Source organism: Temnothorax curvispinosus, unplaced genomic scaffold, assembly GCF_003070985.1.
Source record: "Temnothorax curvispinosus isolate PA1 unplaced genomic scaffold, ASM307098v1 QBEX01014232.1, whole genome shotgun sequence".
Classification (NCBI taxonomy): Eukaryota; Metazoa; Arthropoda; class Insecta; order Hymenoptera; family Formicidae; genus Temnothorax; species Temnothorax curvispinosus.
Genome location: NW_020224012.1, coordinates 188,519 through 212,808, shown reverse-complemented (window position 1 = coordinate 212,808; position 24,290 = coordinate 188,519). Strand labels below are relative to the sequence as shown.

General features: G+C 43.1%; 2 protein-coding genes across 3 annotated transcripts in view; one reads left to right on the top strand and one right to left on the bottom strand.

The window, feature by feature from the left end:
* The window catches only part of LOC112464437 (nephrin-like), a 347,896-nt gene that overhangs the window by 177,955 nt on the left and 145,651 nt on the right, over positions 1-24,290 (bottom strand). For both annotated transcript variants that reach the window (XM_025031411.1, XM_025031410.1), the window contains one exon: positions 11,624-11,753. In XM_025031411.1, the coding sequence (XP_024887179.1) occupies positions 11,624-11,753 (130 nt within the window). The remainder of the gene's footprint in view (positions 1-11,623; positions 11,754-24,290) is intronic.
* Positions 1-24,290, top strand: part of LOC112464440 — a 119,685-nt gene that overhangs the window by 83,057 nt on the left and 12,338 nt on the right. The window contains exon 4 of the mRNA XM_025031414.1: positions 13,324-13,498. Within this exon, the coding sequence (XP_024887182.1) occupies positions 13,324-13,498 (175 nt within the window). The remainder of the gene's footprint in view (positions 1-13,323; positions 13,499-24,290) is intronic.

Here is a 24,290-nt window from a genome sequence, read left to right as displayed (position 1 = left end):
CGATTTCGACGCGAGAACGGAGCGCGTCTTTGATATGCCGGCCATGGACGACCGCGAGATGGACTCGAAATCGAGTTGGATGAGTTCTGGGTTTAATCGCGCACGTCCTGAATTTTAATGAAACGCCGCTACTACCCCTCCTAGCTATTTACATTGCCGTAACGGGACACGTCTTAAGTGACTGACGTGTGTCCCTCGTAAACTGCATCTCATTTCAGACTCGTTAAAATCCAAGTTGGATCGCAGATTTATTTTCACTTCCACGCGGCTTCCTTACGTTGACGCTACAACCAACGCAATATCGTCGCATGCAATTTGTACGTGCACGATATGTGTGTAAACATTATGCCCGTGGTTTTGCGCGACACTGAAATCTAGACTTTACACACGTACATACGCGGACGCGATATACGGGACGTTAACGACTTTCATTTTCTGCCTGTAACGAGTCTGTAACATCCGCACCGCGTGCGTTACCGTCGACGGTCGGCTCGAAGCCACGTACGTTGGACGGGAGCGAGCGCACTTAATGCCGTTCGAAGCCAGCAATTTCGCACGAACAGGCGTTCTTCGTAAATGTCCGCGAAGCAACGTACCAGCAATTTAGGAATATTCGCTCCTCTGAGTCGCACGATGGCATGGCGTATCCTTTATATCAGTTTTACACATCTGGCGATCAACGGCAACCAGCAGCTATGACCCTAACATCCCTGAAATACGTTGCGAGATATGTTATGACATGCTACTAATAAAAATCCTGTCTCCGTACCTCTTCATACCTCTATAACTTTGCCAATAATTCTTTGCTACGTAAATAGTAGTACGAGACAGTAATGTTAGAAATACGACGAAACAGATGTCGAGATACTGAAACAAGAGAAGAACTACGAGGCCCTTTTAAGAACTTGTGGGCAAGTGACACAATGAAGGGGATGTTTGAAAGCCAAACGTAAATTTTCAAAAGGTGGGGAGGTCGCGTATGCACTGGCGCGGATTTCAACGAGCTTAATTCGAAGCGCGTACTGCCGGACAATCTGCGATCTTTATTTCACGCCGTGCCGATATTTCCGCTCGTTCGTGCCGCGCCGGCAGTTTCCGCGATTATTGCCGCGCAGTCCGAGAGACAAAAGGCATATCATCCGTGGGATCGTTGATACTGACGATCGTATAACTTTTGATTGGCGCACGGTTTTATTATTCCGACGACGCCTTCGAAAAGCGCCGTCGCGCTACTCGTTCGGGATCCAGCACACGGGGTAGAAAATCGGAATGAGAATTAGCGAAGGGTCGTCGATCCGGCACGTCTTTTATTCAAGTCGTTTTAAAGTCCAACAACGTTTCTTGCACGATGGGAGATACTTCGAGGCACTTCTTATCGACAGATAAAATTATAATTAACGACACTTTATTGAAAACTAATGACGGAGTCCTTTGGACAACTTTATTGACAGCTCGATGATTTTGCGTTATTGCACAATATGGGTGAATATTGTGTAAGTGAAAGATGCTTTTTGATTCTCGACCCAGGCAATAATTTCTCGTAAAAAAAAAAAACACAAGGAGAGGCACAATCTATCACTAGACTGAGTACTTGTCACGGTATTGCGCGAACGGTTGCCTCGGAAAATCAAAATTTTATCTCGATACTGTCTCGATCTGGATTTATCACACTCATCTGATATCACTATCAAGAATTTGATGCGGCGTAGTGCAGTCATTATTGTTATTGCAGCGACGGTGACGATAACGACAATAACTACAAGCGATGGTCCACGGTGAATGATGAAATCGCCGCAATAAAGTCGGCGGAAAGATAATATTTGTACTGGGGAATAGTTGTGTGTGTTGGCGACTTCCTCTTGGAGTAGCATTCGCTTGTTCTACGGTGTCAATCGGGACTGTCGCCGGAAGTCAACCATCGGCGACCGTAACGCCGAAATGAGGCACGATAAAACTTAAATGAAGCAATTTTCGTTGATAGTTTACGGAACGGATCTCCGGAGGGAATACGACACTGAAAACACGATGCGCCTGTGTGAAAGAACAAACCAAGGGAGGGAAAATGTGTCGCGCATTGCATTGCGGATATGCTAACCGGTGCGGTTACGCACTGACAAACGATCCTTTGCGCTGTATTTCGCGTAGTTTCGCACGAAAACGAGGAACGTACTAAAATGCTTTACGAGAGCGGCGCGTATAAGCTGCGGTCCAAAGGCTAAAACAATCCGACGAGCCGTGGATTACGAGAACAGTAGAGACGCCCTCGTGAAATCCGCCGACGCAATCATAGTCGCGACGAGTTACAGTGTCGTGAATACTTTGGATGATGGGAGTAGCCTGCACCGCGGCAATCGTTGTCAAGCATTAGAATCGCTAATATATCTTTCATATATGTTGATACGCTTCCCTCGAATACGATATATCTAACGAAGAGCACGAGAGTCGCGAAGAGAACCTTATTTAACGATATTGATCGAAATCTTCTTATGAAAAAATTTGTTAACGTTCTCTAGGATTCTTAAAAAAGAAATTGAGATTCTTGATCCTCGTAAATTTTAGAAAACATTATCTTTTAATTTTTTACCGCACTGCTTTATTAAAAATTAAAATTGATATATGGAGAACCAGATAAATGATAATTTCAGAAAAATGATAATTTTCTAACTACTCATCCACATGTGAGAAGAGTGATATTTTCTCTTCTAAAAATATTGGCTTTGGAATTTATGTTGGTTATATTTGCATGTGCAGTCAATAATTAATTTTCCGACAAAATGTATGCCCTACAATTTTTAGAAGATTAATTGAAATTTTATTCATACCTGCTCCCTGCAACGAGATGGTAAACGTCGAAGCAAATTGTAAGAAAAATAGCACGTTTCTCTCTCGAGCAGAATTCTTTAGTGTCGGTTGAATACGGTCCGGGGATTTTAATTTGCAAGAAAGAATTTCGACAAAAAGGCATCGCGCCGTTTTCGAGCGATCGCCGTGCCCGATATCGACACGGGCGACCATTAAATCCATTCACCTGGTCGCTTTCGTGCCCAAGGAGTCCATACGTGGTGACGGCGACGACGGCGGCAGCGGCACGGGGGAGGCGGGCTCGATTTCGAGAGACCACAGGCCGGAGGTTCCGCAGGCATTATGTGATTCGAATCTCGGTATTATTCTATAATCTATTCCGCGGGGATGATAGTGTTGGCGGTGGCGGTTAGGCTCGGTTGCATGCCGACCGTGGTTTGTTCGACCCCTGCACGCCACTGCCCACTCCCTCCGACCATCAATAAGCATCCCTCCCTCTCGCAATGCGCGCGTGCACTCCGGCGATCGCTGGGGGCAGGGATGCGTGGATTACCCCGCACGACGAGAGATACTCACGTGAATCGCGCGCGCACCATGTTACCCGTTGTAAACTCGCCTGATATGCAAGTCCCTGAGTTTAAAGCCTGGTATACGTTGTAACCTTCTTGATTATGGTTGCGCCTGGCGCTGTTGGTAAGAGAGCGAAAGGGTCGCGCGGTCGTTGTTACCACTTATTTGCTGCATAATGGCGGGGGGATGTTTTGTTGGAGAAAAAAGGAGGGAAAGAAAGAGGGAGAAAGAGAGAGGAAAAAAGGAAAAGGAAGATATCGCCGGAGAAAAGAGCGAGGCGAGATAACGACCGGGACGTGAGGATACGCTGATTTATGGAATTTGTAAGAAATACAGTAGAATACGATGTCCTAAATTATCTCTCCCTCTCTCTCTTTCTCTGGCTCGATTGAAATTTATCCCGATCGGTTTTCACGCCTTTTGCGTTCCGCTGGGACTACACATAGATACGCAAGCGCGATGAATACGATAGCGGATATTAATATCAGTTTATTAAACTATTAAACGCATCTACGATCGCCATAGAAATTTAGCGTAACTTTCATGGGTGCTTATATTCACGCATGCGTGCACGCAAACTACAATATATATTGTAGTTATGATTAATCAGATTTACGGATGTAACAATAAATCTGATTGGATCTGCGCACGTAACTACGATAATGCTATAATCGGCGTAAGCGTACCGGTCGCCGATCGACCGGAAGTTATTGTCGCAAACAGTTTGGGATTTTATCGCAGGAGCAATCGTAACGCAAACACTCCTTCATCACGAAACGGCGTTCTCGGTTTCTCGATTGCCAAAAATTACATTAATAATCGTAGATACCATCGGAGATCGAGCTGAGCTCCGAATTCTCGGAAGTGCATACAGAGCAGTCGTAGCTTCTGACCTACAACCCCCGGGAGCGTGGCCCAGGGCCACGACCCCTGGACAGTTTCCACACGCCTCGTAATCCAGGGATGAATCCCCAAGATCCACGGCCTGGTTTCGCCAAAAGGTCTTCGAGCTCTCGACTTCTCGCGGCCGAAATCCCGCCCGAGGTTTGCGTTTTTACCATAAATGTAATCGGCGATTGATTCTACGATGGAAATTTTTGACAATTTTCGTCCACCCTGTTCTTCTCCAACATTTTTAAATCTTGGAGATTCGCGAGGAAACTTTACGTAAAAATTTCATCTTTTTCTCCATTTTACGTGACGAATGAAGAAACATATTACTGCATCACTTAATGCTGAGGTAATTTACATAGATCAAATCATGGAAAGTATATAAGGAGAAACAGTCTCTATAACAACCTCTCATATTTAGTAATTTTTTGATGTAGCATAATTTCATTACTATTCTTTTTGACATCGCATGAACGATATTTGTACCTTGTCGATGAATTTTTCATGCTTTGACTCCCGTGCAATTAATCGTACAATATTTGATGCAATTACGCGTGAACACACATAACTCGAAGCGAATAAACTGAAAGCGCCCGATAATTTTATGGAACTGTAATCGACGAAAAAGCGATTGCTGCGGAAGGATAGGTCTGCCGGTTCGCTGGTCGATCGATCGCAGCAGCACCGACCTCGTGCGAGTCTGATGTCAAAGGTTTAATTCGTCGGCTTATGACACTGTCGCAGAGGTCAAATCGTGAAGCGTTTGCTCGAATAATCTAGCTCGAATAATCTAGCTGACAATAGCTGAGAATAGACGAGAATATCGACTATCTTTTCTGAATTATTGAATCACAAATCTAAAGAAGGCAGATGTTATATGCGAGATAAAAGTCAAGACTATTTATAACCGTTGCAAGATGACATTTGAAAAAATATTAATAAGTGTTCCATTACATCAACGTGTTGTAACATAATATAGTTTGTAACGTTTCTGTAACACGATTGTAATGGCTGCAAATAGCCCGGCTATATCTGTGGTATTAAGTGCAATGAACCGACCGCGTATTAAGTCTGAGAGGAAACTGCGCTGGTTAAAACGAGCTGATTTCTAACGAGTTGATTTCTATACGATCATTAGACTAAAAAAGAGAGCGTATTTAATTATATTATCATTAGGAGATGTAGTAGCGTCTCGACGCCAAGGGCATGTAAAAAAAAATGATCACGATTTCTATTACTTTTATATAATCTGTAATTGTCGATTATTTACACGATGGACGTAACTCTCACAGAAAAGTAGTAAATGAAGGCTATGTATGGTCAGAACACGTGCAACGTCTTCAGCCGACTTGGCAATTAATCAGATTATTATCATCGAATGTAACAGTGGGGCTAAAAATTACTATAATTACTCGAAAATTGATAATGACATCTGTACGGGGAGGGAGGGGAGGAATAACGATGTTTGATATAGCGCGCCAGGTTGGAAACCCTTCTTCCAAAGAATTTCACGTTAAACGAGCTCTCTGCGTGCAACGGTCGTTGCGAGAAAGTGTGGTAGCTACGTTGCTCGTCCGAATTTATGGTATCGTTCGATTACCCGATGCGTTCGAGCCATTCGCTGCAGGTAATTCTGCCATCATGATTATGGCGTGCATTCTCTCACATTCGATGCGATGCGTGGCGCGTCGCCCATATTCTCTTATCCGTGACGACGCGTAGCTGTTTACACGAAAACATCACTTTCGGGGCTTTTAGCGACGCGAATTGGCTTGATCTTTTGATGCACGACCCGCTAATAAATCTTGAAACTAAAATGTCGGAAAAATATCAATTGTTCTTTAAAAAATCAAGGAAGGAAAAAATACATTTAAAGGATTATTGGAAGAATATCATATAAATTAGGTAAAAGCAAAGGTCCTCGAGGTTTAATAATTTGTCGAATAATTTTAAAATAATTTAAAATAATTGATTGAAAGTCTTTCTCGGCTTTCGCGACTATTTTCGCGACTACTTATTATTCTTACAACCCACTTTTATAAATATCATTTAAGGTCGAGATAGAAATTCGACTCGGTTGTAGATCTAGACAAAGAGGACGAGAGATGTCGATAAACTGCCGCTGAAAGCAGTAACGAAAATGAATTTGGGGGAAGATCGATACCTCAGTCTGATCTAAAGTTACCTAAGACTATCCTAAACGAGTTTGTTCCGCGTACGAGGAAAAAAGCACTGGAAAAGATCCAGATGAACCCTTTGGGCGAAACACAAAGTGGACAAAAGATCCAGGGAGCGCATCGTGAACATCGCGATACAAGTGGGTGCGCATAAATATTTGATAACACAGCGAGATAGGCAGCGGCGTCGATACAACAACGCTCGTGTCTGATGGAAGTTTTGTGTGTGTGTGTGATGTTGGCGAGAAGGGGTAGAAAGGGGCCGAGTACGAGGGGCGCTTTTGGCCGCGCGCATAGCTCGCATACCGGGCCTTCCTCGCATGGTATGTTATAATTAGTGCTCCTCCTCCGTGCACGCACGCAACATCGATATGTCCACGAGCTTCGGAATACTTCCCTAATGAGATGGCAGCGATAAACAACGGGTTAAGTGCTCGCGCGCGACCAGGCGCGTCCACCTATCCTCCGCGCGTTGCCCGTCTAAGGGACACGCCATCGAGAGGATCGTATCCTGCGAAAGAGCTGACGAGTCGCGAAATGTATCGTCGCAAAACTCTGTCGGTTAATGAGCGTGGCAAGTATAAGAAATTCCGCCTGCTCGCGAAATTGTAAAATGCGCGGCAGTGTTAGAGCACTCGATTCACATCAAGTTTTTCGATGTGCATTGCGACGCGTCAATTTTCTCCTTGTTTTCCGAGGGGGACGAACGAGTATTTATCTTACGATTTCGTTGCATCCCGACGCGTGTGTGAACGCGTTAACTGGTGCGTCCTCACGAAAGACGCGCGGACGAGAATTGAAATTGTTCGGGCATTTTTCAGAAAAATTGCGCTTGTAGATAAATCATACAATGTCTATTCAGCAGTCATCGCGAATGTATGTTTGCGGAAAGAAATAAACGCACGCGAAGGCTAAGCGTATCTCGGCTCTTGGCATTTAGCTCTTGCCGCAATAGATTTACATTGTACATCTCGCGTGCACGACGTAAGCATGTTTTACAACTCTGGCCAAATAAAAGCGTCGGCAGAAATCACGTTTCCTTTTTTCTTTTTTGTTTGCAACACGAAAATTTTACTGGTCGCGCGAATCAGGTCGGCGGTAAATCGCTGACGTTGAAGGCTAACGCGAGTTATTAATATAATGATAAATTAATAATAATAAATTTATTACAATGTACAACAATGAAAAGCTACAAGAGATTAAACATTAGATTGAATGTGAAAGAGACAAAGAAGTACGCGCAAATGATGAGACACTAACAATACTGCTATTATGAAGCCTACCAGTAATAACAGTATAAGGTGAGAGAGATGAAACGTGCATAATAAATGCACGTATCTCAGACGCACACACAATTCTATTCACACATGCAAAACACGTATACACATATAACCTACACTAATAAAACACATCTATAAATTTAGACTCGCGTCTAATACTATTGCTCGAAAAAGTATGCGCATAAGAACAGGTCGAAGAAAATAAGCTGTAGATACTAGTTTAAAGAGAAAGCAATCGAAACGATGAAACAAGAGGCCGCAGCGCGAAGAGAAGATAGAGAAAAGGAGGATTTTTTGGAAGACGGTAGTTTATTGCAATATTTGACAGTACAGTAGGGGAAAAAGCAGCGCGGAATTTACAATTAGTAGAGTAGTGATGTGAAGAAAAAGACAATAGGTCAATAAAACAATATATGTCACGCGAAATCTTTTATTCGCGGTGATAATCGAGATACTTCGTTTATGCGTTTATAAAGGTTTTCCAGTCTTCAAATGCGATAAGGAGAATTTCCATCTCTTCGTTCCTGTCCGTGATGTTAATTGTCGTGAAATTTTCGTACCTCCGATTCGCGTAACCCACGCTGGTTTATTGGCGTCATCGATCGCGTGACTTCCCGCGAATCGTGCCGTAGCACTGTAGCACTTTGAACTTGATCTATTAATAACGCCGCAAGGAGATTAATCGCGTCGCAGTCGCGCCCTCGTGCCCATCATGAATCAACGGATCTGAAAATCGTTTTTTTGATCTCGAGTCCGCGCGCGTCCGCCGTGAGAAATGTCCGGGCCACACGAAAGTACCGACCTCGTGTGCGGGGGAAAAAGTTTCTGTATTAGCGTCATTTACTCTTATTTGCCGCGACAAACGTCGTCGCCATTATAGGACCCTAGTGCGGTACGATCGCGAGAGAGAAGGGGGACCGCAATTGTAGGTCGTCCTGGGACGAATAGAGGTAGACGGCGCGCGTTGGTAATGCGCGTCCGTGGATTCGCGAGCTTCTTCCTTCGTGGCCCCTCGCCACTTTCTTCCGTAATAATCATTACGCTGGATAGCCCCCGGAAACGGTGCCCTGGAGGTATAGGTGCGCGGGAGATACATACACCGATACCGACATCCCCCCCCCCCCCAATTATGTTTCATCAAGACTTTAATTCGGTACTTTGAACACCGTAACGCAACGACCCGGGACGAACGGAATTGCTTGCCGAGTACCTGTATCTGGAAAGGCGCAGTTGCGAAATTAAATATCGCAAGGAGTCTTGCCTCTCGACATGGAGATACACTTTACGCGAATATTCGCGTATTCTTTAAGAGTACGGCGCCAATTTGGTAATAGTTATTGTCGAAATTCTGCTAAGCGCAGTCAGTATGACATTTAAACGATAGAAATTTCAGAAGGTGCTTTTGAAAATGGCAATTACAATAATTGAATCGTCATCCATCTCATGGAACATATATATTCGTCCTACTTTTGCATTATTTAAAAAACGTTCGGTAAAAGTCAATTTAAAAATTTAATTAAAACAGGAAAATTAAAAATTTAAATGTCGAGAGACGCAGACAATACTATGATCCTAATATGCTGTGGAACGAGATTAAACCATGTTTAATCCTATCTACGCGCGATTGTATAAAGTCCTGCAGTGAAAAAGAATGCATTTATAATGAAGTTTTATCTGAAATCCTCGCAAAATCTCTGATGTTACTATAACGGTGAGACGAACAGCGAAGGGGCGTCCCCATCGTTATCAATTATAACGGCGATAAAGCTGCCAAACTAAATCTGGGAAACATCAAGCAGCAAACCACCCCTTATACTCGTCGATTGAAATTTATCGACTCGCCATAATTACACGCCGCAGAAGTTGATTATGCGACGTTTGATTCCCATTAGGCGCGTGCATTTAAGTACCGCGACGCGGCTCACAAAATGTATTTAAAATTCGCATAAAAGTTAAGTTAGCAATTAACGGAAACTCGAAACTTGATTCTCTCAGAAAGTGGCACTCGCGAAATAATTCAAAATTAGAGTCAGGCACGACGCGTATATTTTTTCTTTAAGAGACAAAGAAACGCGAATGATTATTTCTTATAATTTTCGCGATGCTATGTTCAATGTTCAAGATACTCTGTGATGTGAAGTGAAATTTCTTAGCACGCAATATTCGTATGATTATAGCATAAATAAGTAAGTTTGACTTTAAATCTCTCATAATCAGTGATTGATTAGAGTTGATTTTTAAGATCAAGATTGTATTGAGTATTAAAAACAATATAAGAAACGATTCATTTCTGGGTTTTTTTTCCTGTTAAACTGTGTAATTTTTCATTTTATAATTAATATTCTATATTATATATATATATATAATATATATATAATAAAAAAAATTACACATCATTTTCAAGGTTAACTCAGGTAAATCTCTTCATTGTAAAGCGGCAGTTGATTACGCATTCAATTGTAAATCGGGGGAAAAGAGCATATCTAAAGGTTTGTCCTCCCCCGGGCATTCCCGCAGTATCGATTTGATGACGACGGATCGAGCGGTTGGAGAAAAAAACGAGGAAAACCGTTCGAGAGAATCAGGGGGAAAGGGAGGATTGCATGCCACAAGCGGTGGCAAAGGTCGGCAGGAAAAAGTACACGCGTCAGATATACGATACGTATATCCGTATATATGTATTCGTTATCGTGAACCGGTTAAGCGTTTCCTACCTCTATTTGCGTTCTGTCGAAATACACTGTTTGTCTTCAATCCGCGTGGATCGAAAAATATTGAAGAGGTCGGGCATACGGGTTAATAGCACGCCTCAGCGATCTGCACTTCGAAATGCAAACTCAAATAACGCGTACGATACCAATAGTCGCATTGCGTTTAATTGGCCGGATTCCCTGCGTCGTTAAAATTTTAATGATCGCTACGTAAGTGTTATCGGCGATCCCGCCCGTAGGCAATCCTCTGCGAAAGTTGCGGAAGCTCTGCTTCTAACGCAGGCACGTTCAGAAATGATGTTTCTTGCGAGGCCGTTTGGGCAAACGGAAAAGCGGGGGTAAAGGGATCGTATGTGAACGTATAATTCGAGGACCACTTATTCGTAAAGGAGAATATCGTGCTGGGGATGTGGAATACGGAAAGGGAATTTCCGTCAGAGGCAGCGGAGCACCGACGAGCCAGTGGTGATGTACGTTTAATAACGGGAGGTGAGTCGGACTTGTGCCACGATGTCGTAATAAAGAAGGACGCCGCAATAGGGGCGGCTTTACTACATATTAGTCGCCAGGATCGTAGATCCTCAGAGTACTTGGAGATTTTTAGAAATCCTAAATATGAGCCGAAAAACGGTAAATCAAAACACGGATTTCCACCGGAAATCATTGGCGGCAGTTTCGATGATTGTCACGATAAATCGTGCCTCAATACTTATATCTCGTCAGAGGCTTTGATCACATTCTTTGACGTTTTGAAGCGAATAAAGATCTTTGTGCAATTTGCTACAGTTGCTACGCAACACTGATGCAAAGATTTAGGCGACGAAAAGCACGTTAACCCTAGGTATACACAGTGGAGTCTCGGAGACCCCAGACCAACTTTTTTTCAGCGTTTCTGTTTGTAGACCGCACTTTTTATCTGTATATCTCGAAGCTCTTTAATTCTATCGATTTTTATACATTATAGGCCTGTTCCTTGATCAATTCTCGATCGATTAAAAAAAAAAAAATAAACTAAAATATATCCATTTTTACTGAAGTTACGATAACAAATGTGGATGGGGTCTCCGAGATCCCACAGTGTATAATACGTATAGGTAAAATGAGACTGTGTATACCTGGGGTTAACATTACGATATAATATATAAATAAAATTTTAACTTTGCATACGACAAGAACGAAATTGCAAACTCACGTGTACAATGGTACTCCGGCTTCGTCTTTAAACCAGAAAACCATGTGCAGCATGTCTTCGCCGGGAGGAGTTATGTCGCACGGCAATTCGGCAGGCCTCCCTTCGACCACGCTGATATTCACCAACGGAACTGAAAACAGATGTTTTATTTATTTAAATAATCGCTTTATTGTCTTTGTAGCTGATGCAATATTAATTACAAGCCTGTGGAGCATTCCCTTAAAGAATAAAAATCCCGTATACCTTCGCAGAGGTCTGATAAACTAATTTTTCTCCAATCTTCAAAAGCTCGCCGCGAGAAACGAATTTTATAGACAATTTTTCCAGCGAACACTTATGGAGAAGGAACGATGTAGATACGCATTTATATCGATAAGTGATATTCGCGTGTGACTCGATATCAGAAATACCGACAATTTGCTGGTCGGTGCCGGTTGGACGATACACGAAATCAGAGATTTTGCGATGGGATTAAGAGATTCGGCTTATGAAATTCCGTTTTTCTGTGGAACATCTCCTGATCGTTGTCATCGTAGTTCGTAACACATCTCTCTCTTTCCCTCCCTCCCTCCCTCTTCTCCTTTCTCTTTCTCTCTCACGGTGACCGGAGGCGCAATCCGCCTGGGCCAATTCGAGTAAGTGGATAGCTCGTTGGTCAGATCTCGCACGGGAGGCCAATTCCTTTCGTAAATTTCCGGTAGGCTATTTCCAAGAAACGAGTTTCCATTCGATTTGGTCGGCTGCCTCCGTTCTCCTCCCGCGTGACGAAGCGAACCCGATATAGCCGCTACACGGGGAGGAAAACCATGGCATACGAAGACCGTGGGGCCGTTTTGTTCGTGACGCAAGGGTCCTCCGGACTTTTTGTCGTTGACCGAGAAAGAAGAGAAGCGATCTGGCGTCTCGCCTCGCCGCTCTCGATTTTGTCACGCGCCGGGACATTGGATAGCCGCTGGTTCCTACCGTCGAAATGTAACGAGGATGAAGCGTCTCCCTGCCCGAAATGAAGGCAACAACATGGAAATCTATCTCTTTTTGTCTTTCAAACGTTTTTGCTCTACAATAGAGTAATATATAACATTACATTAAGTCGATCTCTTCGTATGGACTTATAGACGTGTATTACTTTGTGATTTGATGTTATCTGCCTGCTATCACATCTGTGAAATATCTCATCTAAGAACGATAATTCTTTATAGGAAAGAAACGTAACGTTTTTTCCTGATATTTATTTATGCGTTTAACAAAGTGTAGCTTTCGTTCTTTTATTCTCTTTTTTCATACAATCATATTTGATATTTGAAAGTTCGAAATTAAATTATATCTTACTAACAGTACGATATCATGCCAAATGTCAGGAAGATAATATTTGTTCACCAAAATATTTTATCAGAGTCGAAACATCGAATTGTTGAACTCTTGTTTTAACAAATCCAAACATCAATTTTTTACCTTAGTCTCTTGCCAATAATTGACACAACATTTACTATAACCAGCAACTCACGCTATTCTGGCTTTGGGTGGAATTTTAAAAGACCTTATCAGCACGAGCAAGGGACAAGTATAAAGATTAGCATAGGCTTAGTATTTATTGCATGCCTCCGGCTCCAACGACGGGCATAAATATTGTTTAAGGGCGACTCTTTATCATATAAACGCCCCGGCGTAACGGTGCTCATTTGAATTCCCACTTTTTCCAGGGCATAAAATGGGCTTCGCTGACGCGCAACAAGCCGTTTACTTTCTCTCCGGTTACTGGAGTAGTTGCTGGTGCCGTTGCTACGGCGGTGCACCAACGGTAGCAGGAAAGCCGCAAGTCTTCGCCATTGTACATAGGAAATGCAAGAAACCTTCGCAGATTCGTTATACTTTCATGTACGTATCTTAACTACAATTCTTAACTACAATGGTTGGTTTAGCATCTTGTTTTTCTACGTTATTTAATTACCGATAAATTTAAATATAATAGCATATTTAGATTTTGGAAAAAAAAAAAAAACGTATTTTGAATGGAAATAAATTAACTGCAATCAGTAGGAAAGCGAAACAATTATTCACATGAAACTTGTACTCGAAAATTTTTTCACACGACGTGAAAAAAACGATACATATATAAGGTTGTAGTTTTTATAGAAGTACATATCGGAATTTAATTTGCCCGATTTTTTTTTATCGTCACGTTTCCGCTCGTTTCAGTTTGCAAATTATTAAAATTATGAGCTGTTAGAAGACAATAAGGCTTTGCAATCTTGTCCAATGACTATATATTATTAATGAGGTCGTGCTAACGGCCTCATTAATAAAGCGAAGTTGAAAGCGACCGCGATTTATCTTCACCCATACTTTTTATTGTATTTTTCTACATGTCACCTTTCATTCACACTTTTTTCTAAAATGTTTTTATATGATCTCATTAAAAGTTTATCTAAAAGAGATAAAATTGATCTTTTTTCACCTAATTACTAATTATAATATATTGATTTCAAAATTAGTCAATTTCAGATAATTTCATGTCACCGCTTAAAATTCTTAAATTTCATATCTTTTCATTGTTCGAACATATTTAATCAAGAAGATTTTAATTAAAGTTAACGAATTATTGATAAAATTTAATATTCGAGAAGGAAACGGACTGCAAGTACGCCTGATTTTCCTACCTTCTTTTGTTAATTCACGCAATTCAACGACATCGACAATCGCGGTTTTCATACTGAAAACGCCTATTGATCTCGAGACATTGGATATTGTCTTCTATCTGGAAATCTGCGTTTATTCGCAACGATTACACGTTTATATTTCTACGCCGGTGAGCACGAAAGCAACTGTCGATGGCCCATTAATCGTTCGCTGGCCGACGCGTGTACTTTAAATACCAGAAAAGCCTTGAAAATCGTTTCGATTAATGAAATTCCGCAACACGTCCGCAATTAACCCTCAAAGACCCGAGGCGCTGGTCGAAATGTCCAGTGGCGCGCTAATGGCGGGTGATGGTCGTGTAGCATTCGAAACGTATTTAATGAATTCATTATCGATCCAAATCAGCATTCGGTCTCACGTTTCGCTCAGAGCCATGCGAAACAGGCGATTCCGAAATCGATATGTGAGATCGTTTCGCGTGAATCGTTATGTCAAAACCGCTAATCCCGAATCTAATTCTAAAAATTAGAGACAAAATCGAAAGGAAAGAGGGAGCAGTTTCAAGTTTGCCAATTCGCGAAATCGGAACGGTCCGGCGCGGCGCGGCGCGTCGTAACGTTGATTGGGCAAGTTTTTCGATCAATTCGTGTCGCGCGCCGAGAAAAATTTCACTTCGTCGATTGGCGACGATCGTTTTTCGTTAACGCGACTGTCGTTTTCCACATACCGTCGATAAGGGAAACGTAGCGGGAATAATACTGCGAGTTCAGAAACTCGCGACGTAACGCGTGGACGTTCCTTTTAAAATAAAAATAAAGAGAAAGTTTTGAAGAGCTGATTCGCCGCGTACGAAGCGCCAGCGTGCAAAAATACGGCCTTCGAACGACGTCTAATGGAAAAAGAGAATGTCATGAAGAGGATGAAGTTTCAACCTGCGCGAGGAAGGGCTCGAAAAAGTTTAGTCAATATCTGCGGGAAAGTACGGGAAACGGATATGTGTCGCGTTCGGAAACGTAACGGACGTGTGTCGCTCGCGCGACGCGTTTTTAACACGTTCAATTATATACCCGCCGCGGTAACGACGACAGATGTTCGGTTACATCGCCGTGACGTTGTCACTCGTATGTTTCAGAATGATGTCTTCGTTAATAATTAACAGCGCCCGCTCGGCAGCTTCGCGAGCGTAATTACAGCGAGGGAGGGCGGCGGCGCGGGCGGCGCGGGCGTACGCGCCCGAGAAAAGTTACATAATTCTATTAATAATACCGAGCCATTACATCTGCGCGGAGAGAACCGCGTGAATAATGAAAACTTCCCGACAAAAACTTGGTCGTGGGAGGCATTAATTGCTAATGAGGAGCTAGAGATCAAACTCATGATCTTAATGCGACCCGTCCCAGGAAACATTTTGAGAATGTCACCCCTCTAATTCTTTTTCCATCCGTTAATATCGCGCAGCATGTGGTGCAGAGAAGATTGAACCCAAGTTTCCGTCCGAAAAGAGGAAGAAAGAAAAGGAGAGAGAAAGAAAGAGGCAAGACTTCCGTAGGTGGACGTCCAAGTCCGTTGTGTTCTCCCCGGGGGGATTTTCGCGTGAACTTTTCTGAACTTATACCCCGGCGTTCTTCGCCGAAGCCGCGACATGACAGTGAAAGCAGATATTTTCATAAATCTCCGGGAGCGACATAGATTGATCATGTCGCTGTATCGACGTCGCCATTACACCGTAATCGCTCGGGCCCGGATATACGTTAATGGACGATGTCGCTATACAGCATGCAACTTAGGCACGCACGATCGTCTCAAAGCCACGGATCTTTGAAAGGGATGATGAACGTCGGAATGTTTATACAGTTCGCGTTTAAGGTACACGTGTACATATACGCTATGTACATATTTATATTATAATGTCTACATTATATTTATACTCGAGTAACGTTAACCGAATCTTTTATTCGACTGTAGTATATCGTGCGGATTTGCTGACTAAAATAATTCCACCGTGATAAACCGATCGCTGTGAGTTAACGTTCGACACGCGACTCAAGATACTTGCGAATGTATCTGCCGCGAATTAGCTCGCAATAGGAAGAGTTTCGTCGCATTACCAGCGCAGTTGGTACGGTCGGACTGATTCAAGGATAGCGACCGAAACATGGTGGTACGTCCGTTATTTAGGGGTAGTTAAGTATCCTGAGCACCCTCCTGTTACCCTCGTAACACTCCTCTCGGGCTGGTCTCCTCAACTTGGCAAACCCGTTTGCTTCCACTAAGCGTATCAGCCTCACCATTGTCTACGCTCATTGTCCCTCCCTGCCCACCTCCTCTTCACGTCTACTTCGTGTCGTATTAAGTTAAAGGCAGCGCCAGCTAGGACAAATTAGCAGCCGCGTTAATCAGTTCCTTAATTTTCCGCGGTGGCCCCACCGAGGTGGAAAATAGAGGAAATGCAGTTCCGCGAGTTTTTGCTCTCTGTGAATCACGGCACGGAGCCGGCACGGAGAATCTATTGTTTGCGAGAAACGTTCCTTTTGCACCAAGTTTTAATGGCGAAGAGTCGTTTCGCGATACTGATGGTAAAAGCTCATCGTTCATAAATCGTAAGAAATTACCGAATCGATTTCGAAGCTCCTTAAATCATCTTAGATGATCCACGACGTCATACCGTCCACGAATCGTATTTTGAGAGGACAAACTAAGATTTATAATTATAGTTAAACCAGCACGCGTCGCCATTGATGCTTTCGTGTACCCGTATTCGTTCTATGACAATTACAAATTTCTTGCTTCGCGTAGCAGACTTTCCCAAGGACGAACGCGCCGCTTTTGTTTTGAATACGATACGCGGACAATTTCACGGAGCTTCGTTAGAGAACAGCGCTGGCACGAAAAGCGGTCCATAAAATCCGCGCTACTTGTCTTTGTCTTCGAATTCGTGGTGAAATCGGTGAAACCAGGCGTAGCATGCGGCTCCCGGGGCCCGCGCGCTGGGATTTCGCGTTCCACCCCGCGGTTAAGCGGAGGCAACACAACGGGGGATGGGTGTTGGCGCGGACTGCGGCGAAAGTGGTAGCGACAGCGGACGGCGGGCGAGCTTACGCTTTATTGCGTATTTACATATTTCCACCGAATCCCCGTGACGTTTCATAAAATTCAACGTCTTTACAAGGGTCGACGCGAGACGCATCGTCGACACTTTATACCTTTGAATTTTCGTGACGAAGATTTGCCCGCGCCGCGCCGCTCCGGTGACAGCGGTCGAGTTTCCGTTCCGCGGGGGTCGCGATGCTTTTATTTCTTCGAGCATCCAGAGAAGATCGCTTTAAAAGGACGAAATTTCCCTGCGATCGTGGAGGTTCGGTGACCCGTCTGCCGTCCTCCTATTCTATGCGTTCTACATCTGACGCTTCACCGGTGTGCGACTGCAAAGCGCCTTGGGAAACGATTCCACAGGTTCCACCGCAACAACAACGGTGTCTCAATATAGAACTTTCGTCCGAATTGATATGTATGAGAAGCATATTGTGCATGCAATACGTAGGTTTGTGCGTCCTTTTCCTTCAGCTTGTACATTCTCTTCGGATGTCTTTGAAAATATAGTTTCGATTTAATATGGACGTAAGTTGACGTAGAATTGATAACTGAAAAGACTGTATTCGCGCGGTGTTGGTACGGTGTGTTTAAATCTTCGTCCATATCGTGTCTATATCATCGCTCGGTGTTTCTATTTGCTACAAAGCGTGTATAACGATACTTTTACCAATGAAAATTTCATAAATGGTCTCTCTCATATTATTGTAAAATGTGTCATTATATGTAAGATAAAGTATTAATAATTCCTACAACGCTGAACGTGCAGTACATGTCGTCGAGAACTCGTAAGAAACAAATTGCATTACATTCCGTTACATCTTCGTCTAACAATTTTCCCTACACAAGCAATTCTCCATGGCAAGATACTTTATTCCCCTCGGGGAATTTAATCCCGCGTTGCACCGTATCGAGCAAGTGTCCGCGATTTTTCTTGTCAGCTGCACCGACCGACCTGTTGGCAAATAATTTCCTCGCTGGACAAAACGCTGGCTGCGGAGAGCGAAAGGGAATTCATTGGACCGGGCCGCGCTTTGTCTTGGCTAAACTCTCCTGCACGAAGCCGCCTCGTGAAAGTTCTCGTCGGCTCCATACCGCAGGGATTAAACTTGGTACGGTTCTTCGGGGTAGATCCTTCCAGGGTAGGGTAGAGTAGGGTGGGGTAGGGTAGGGTAGAATTGGTAGGGCGGCCAGGGTATATCGCGGAAAAGCTGGCCCCGGACCGAACTCACCCCCTCTCCATCGCAGCCGTCGAGTCGCAGCGTTAAAGCTCCGTTAAAGCCGAACCACGTAAAATTAATTAGGACATTTACGAGCGACCCGGTTTCGGCAGGCTGCCTCCGACTACGACGCGGCTCTCGTAAAATTCGACGAAAGAGTGGATTAACCGGCCCCTGCACTCCCAATTCCTTCCTGCCGCGTGTGGAACCGCTCGAAGAGCTTCGATTTTGCGAAATGAAAAATAATAGAGAGCCAACGTCGCGAGGATCCAGGTGGATGATACGGGCTTAGCCGGATCGGATGGTTAGTTGCGATGAGGTACGGTAACACGTTTCGCTTCGACCCCGAGATCTCGTGGACCATCTAGCGCCAGGACGATTGCGACCGAGCGTGTAGAAACCGTACGGAGCAATTTGGATTACGAGTGTGTTATATTCCTCAAACTCACTGATTCTCTACCATTTGTTTTGTTACATTCGCTATATATATAATATACGAGTTATTTTATTTCCGTAGATCTATTTACATGCAGGCTAAGTCAAAACAAGATTTTTGCATTTCTGTATATCTTTTGCACCGTATAAAATACGCTGGGTTTAAAATTGTAAAAAGTCAAAGTCGTTTCCTGTGCGACATCTCGTAAAACTCTCCCAAGTTGCTTTTCATTTATAATATACGGCATAAGTTATATAAGAATGATAAAAAGATTATATCAAATGTTAAACGACTCAACTCCGTACAAGCGGAGCTTTATAATTTAATATTATATCTCACGACTCCTCCCGGAAGTTACATATACGAGCGCACACTATTATCGAATTCACCAAAAACCTAGTTTATTCCGTAATCCGCAATCGCGGATTTCCGCAGAGGTCCGGCGTATTATGGGCGCGCTTTGGGCTTCTCTCGTGCCGATTTACTAGTTGAATCAAGAGAATCAGGATATCCTGAAAACACGCTGCCAGGCGTTCCAGGGCAGCCTGCCGGCGCATCGCTACATCGCAGGGGAGTCGTAGTTTGCAGGAAAGCAGGCTAATTGAGAGGTCGGCCTCCGGAGAGTAGAACGAATCGCTTAGCTACCCCACTTCCGCCCTTCCATCCTTTCGCTCCTCCCCCCTTCCTCCCTCTCTCTCTCTCTCTCCTTCTCCCTCTCACTATCTCTCCCTTTCCCTTGAGCTGCAGAGGTACGCTTACAGCGTAACGACGTCGCTTTGGAATTATTAATAGATCCTTACCCCACGAGATCCCCATTGTTGCCCGAAGACTGGTTCCCATCAAGCTTCTTTCGTGGGTGATAACTGCCGCTGCGGAGGGGACTGGTGTCAGATATATGCGACGAGTGCAAAAGAGTTTTAGAGTAAAAGAAACTACATGTGTAAGACTAAATTCAGTCTTTCAGACAAAAAGACTTAAAGATAATTAAAAGTTGAAATATTTCAAAATTCTCCTACTGATAAAAAGGAAGAAACAAAGCTTCGATTTTCAATGAGCAAATTATATAAATATTTTACTTATATAGCTTTTTAAGACGCGCGAGAAATATCTGAAGGTATTTTTCTCACTTAACTTTTAAATGGTAAACAAATTCGTTAAGAATTTTATCTTCGTGTCCGCGGATTAAATTAAATGTTTCAGATTTACTTGCGCAGCAGTGTCGAGCGCTCTGTATTAAAATTAAAGTTTTAATCGTAATAAAAAATATGTAATATTCATATCTATCAAAAATTCAATAAACAGATAATTATCGGATCATAAGACTCGCATTAATATATCATCGTCTAGACGATTAAGACGATATATCTTTTAATAGATTCTGCACCGGATTATATTAATCTTGATACGTCGATAATTTTAACACAGAAGAGAAGCTTTTGAATTATTTGCGCGCACACGAGAACAATTTAAATTTAAAATCTCAGCTTAGTTTCTTGTTCACTTTGATATTCGCAGTCTGGTAAAATGCAAATCTCCTGCATTTTCCGAAATACAGTAGTATGCGATAAACCATTGTGTAACCCAGCTTCTACAAATATTTTATCCCGTACCTCTGTATCGACGCTATTCAGTTTCTCATCGATGCAATGATTTATGTATCACAACGTGCAAATCGCGTAATATTTTTGACCCTGTTACGTGGAGTGTGTGTATGTATATCCACGGTGTTCGTCCTATACTCTCGATATTTGGTTTAAATTCAAACGAACGTCTATATGCTTTAACATGTTTTATTCAAACGTAGTCGCTTTTTATGTGAAGCAAAGATCTACTTAAAAATAGAGGATTGACCGGTTAATGAAATTTAAAAATTCAGCATCTACAAGTAATCTTGTTCGAAAAAAAAAGACAAAATGGGTCAACCGATGAAACAGGACCCGACGGACAGCAGGCGAGATGGGCAGGATTATAAGGTCGCGGTTCATTGCGTTCACTGTTATATATGAAACAATAATAAAAAAAAAGCCAGACATTGTGGACGCGTTGTATTTCACGTGGCGAACAGTAATTGCCGCTCGCGTTTTCTGGCGACGCGACGCGCGGACTCTGTCGCAGCTCGCGCGATTAATTTCCTCTCGCCGACACATATGCCATGCGGAAAGGCACACGCTTCGAACGGGCGACACAAGGCGTAACAGAGTCGCGAGGGTCGCGGACGTACAGCGCCTCGGCATTGATGCGACGTATAACATCCCGTAATGCGATGAACGTTACGGCGCGGCGGCCGTAGAACGCGTCGCGTCGCGTCGCGCCGCGTCGGCGACGTCTGACGTCGGTGTTGCTGGTAGTGCCGTTGCTGTTGCATTGTGCAGTGCCCGGCACCAGCCCGCGAGACACTGAGTTACGAGCCACGGAAGGGAGGTCGCGGCCACTTCCGGTTGTAATGCAGTTTGCGCAACAATGGGAGCCACAATGGGCCAAGGGACCCGCGTAACATTGCGCTCCCTTCGGAGACGTTGGCCTTTGACCGAGGATCAAAGCGCTTCCCCCCACATCCCCGACCTCATATAATTCGCGCGAAACCTTTGCGGGATGAACCTGATCTTCGTGGCGGATTCATGGCCAGTGATTCCGGATCATTCCTTAGGGTATATCGAGATACAATTATCCTTAATCAACTGTATACAGCGAATTTTACTTTGTACGTGACACGAATGCGCGAGAATACGGAGATAACCTTTTCTCGAAACAATCCAGTAACAATTTTTAGAGCAGAAACATTGAAACGATATAGTATGTGTGTATAAGTAGCGCTCACGAAAAGAAAGCAGAGAATAAAAATCTATCGAGCTCATTAAAAAGTCCGATAGAGCTTGCGACTGCAGCGCAAAGGGCGTGATCATTTAACAGATTTTCAACTGCTGGTAGGGTTTCAGGCAGGAACGAGAGAGAGAGAGAGAGAGAGAGAGAGAGAGAGAGAGAGAGAGAGAGAGAGAGAGAGAGAGAGAGAGAGAACCGGGCGCGGTGAATGTATTTAAGATATCTTTAATTAACGTACTTTCATTGCAAATCTAATCGACGAGCGTTAATGAAAGCCGTTGAAGACGGTTTCTTCGTTCCAGCCGCTTCTTTTATTATCCTCGCTATCTCACAGAGGTGGGAAGGTATAGAATTGGCGGCAAATGAGCGGCGCGAGCGCCTTGGCGTTGTCGGCTCGCTAAGGAAAAGTCAGCCAAGAAGTTCGCCAATTTATCACGCTAGGAAAAAGATATGGACTCGGAAAGAAGCGACTAATTGAAACGTTGCTTCTGCGCGATTGCTCCAAATGGCAACGAATTGTCGATATGACGTCGCGCACGAAAGGCTTTCAAAAGGCGATCGTAATTAAGGCAGCACGCGTATTCACAGTTCTTTCTTTCTTTTAGTAAACTAGAAGAATAAGATCTGATAAGTTGACTTCGCAAAATGTTCACTGGCATATATTTCTTAATATGAATTACGAAATAAATATCGCGGGCATTACAGCGAGTCGACAGCGCGAGATTGAATTAATTTCGGATAAAGAATTGGCGTCGGCGGACCGCTTGAGAGATCGTTAGGGCACAGCGCGATGAAAGGGGTGAGACGTAAAGGGGGAAGGTGGGGGGCAAGGTAGACTTCTCGCGAACGTTCTTCGAAAACTTTAAATAATGTTTGTAAACTCCGTCCGAAGTAATTCGCGTAAGAAAAGAGAATTCCAGATCCGCGGCGAATGGAGGGATTGAGTTTACGACAACTTTAGAAATAATGCCATGATCTTGCGGTCGATTATACTTCGACGCGCAAACGGATGACGGATAAACGAAGGAAACCCCGTGGATTGTGCAGATACGGTAAATGCATTCGCTCCAATTTCGACGAGAACGAGAATTAATTATTCCCTTATGCATCCAAAGAACATTTGATCGATAAATTACTTATATTTTTGTTATTTCAACACGATTATTATATCAGTGATGAATACGGATTCACGTTTACCAATTTCAAAGGTCGCGTGTGGATTGATTGATTGATTGATTATTAACATCAAAGTTCAAATTTAACACCTTTAATGTAATAAATGTGTTCGGGGTATAATTTAATTTAAGACTTACGGTAAACGAAACGAGTTACCGTTCGCCATTATTTATTAATATCCCCGAGTATATTTTCGTCAGGTCGGATTACGTGCCTCGAAAGTGGCTTAACGAACTTTCTTACGAGATTCATAAAGTCTGTAACCGACATCGTTCGGAAAGTTTTTACGCGCGGGGAACCAGTAGAGCACGCCTCGATTTTGGAGAAGCGCTTTATCGCTCGCTTATTAACAATCCTCCAACTTTTGTTTCTCCTCGCAATCCGGTAACTATCTTCGAAGGGATGCCTCAAAACGTATATATATATACATATATATATCTTTCATCATTCTCCCTTTTAAAGATCCGCTATGCGACACGACGCAGAAAATGCTGTTGCGCAGCGAGCGAGAAGATTTTTCACGCAAAGCGCGATCGCTGTACGCTGTTAATATTTTTTTTCTTTTTTTGTTTATTTCTGTTGTCGGGATAAAGTAAAATATGTGTGCAGCAGAATCAAAAATGTGTGCACGCAGCGGCGCGCAGTCCTCAAATTTTCCTGACAATACGGCTTTCGAAGCTCGAACGAATGTAATTGTTTGATCGTCGTCTAGTTGGTAGATATGTACGATGCCCGACGGCGGCATATTGGTATTTGCTTGTCGCACGCGTCAATACCGTCACTTAACTAGCAAATATCCGACCTGAAGCGAGGTAGATAGGCGGCCAAACTCCCGGACCGAGCACTCCCACCTACAAATCCCGTGCTTGATAATGTCACCTATTGTGACTGTTCTGGCACAGACTGCGCGCTACAAACATCGGAGATCCGGTTACAATGAATTTTAGTCTTGCCATCAAGTTGCTGAAACAATTAATGAGATGCGAGGTACACGGTTCGCGGAAGTCACTACGCTATTAAAATTTCTATTATATCAAAAATATATTAAATACCATTTATATTTATAATAACATAAAAATATATTTGATATCTGATATTAAAGTATCAAATTTATTTCCGTGTTATATTAATATTTCTTCAGTATCAAATACATTTATCGTTTTTGTTACAACAACGACTACGTACAATAATTAATTTAATCTAAATTTTAGCATAAAAACATAATTTCCTTCTTATATCTTTATTTTCAAAATTAAATTACCTTTTATCTATGAGTTACAAACACTCT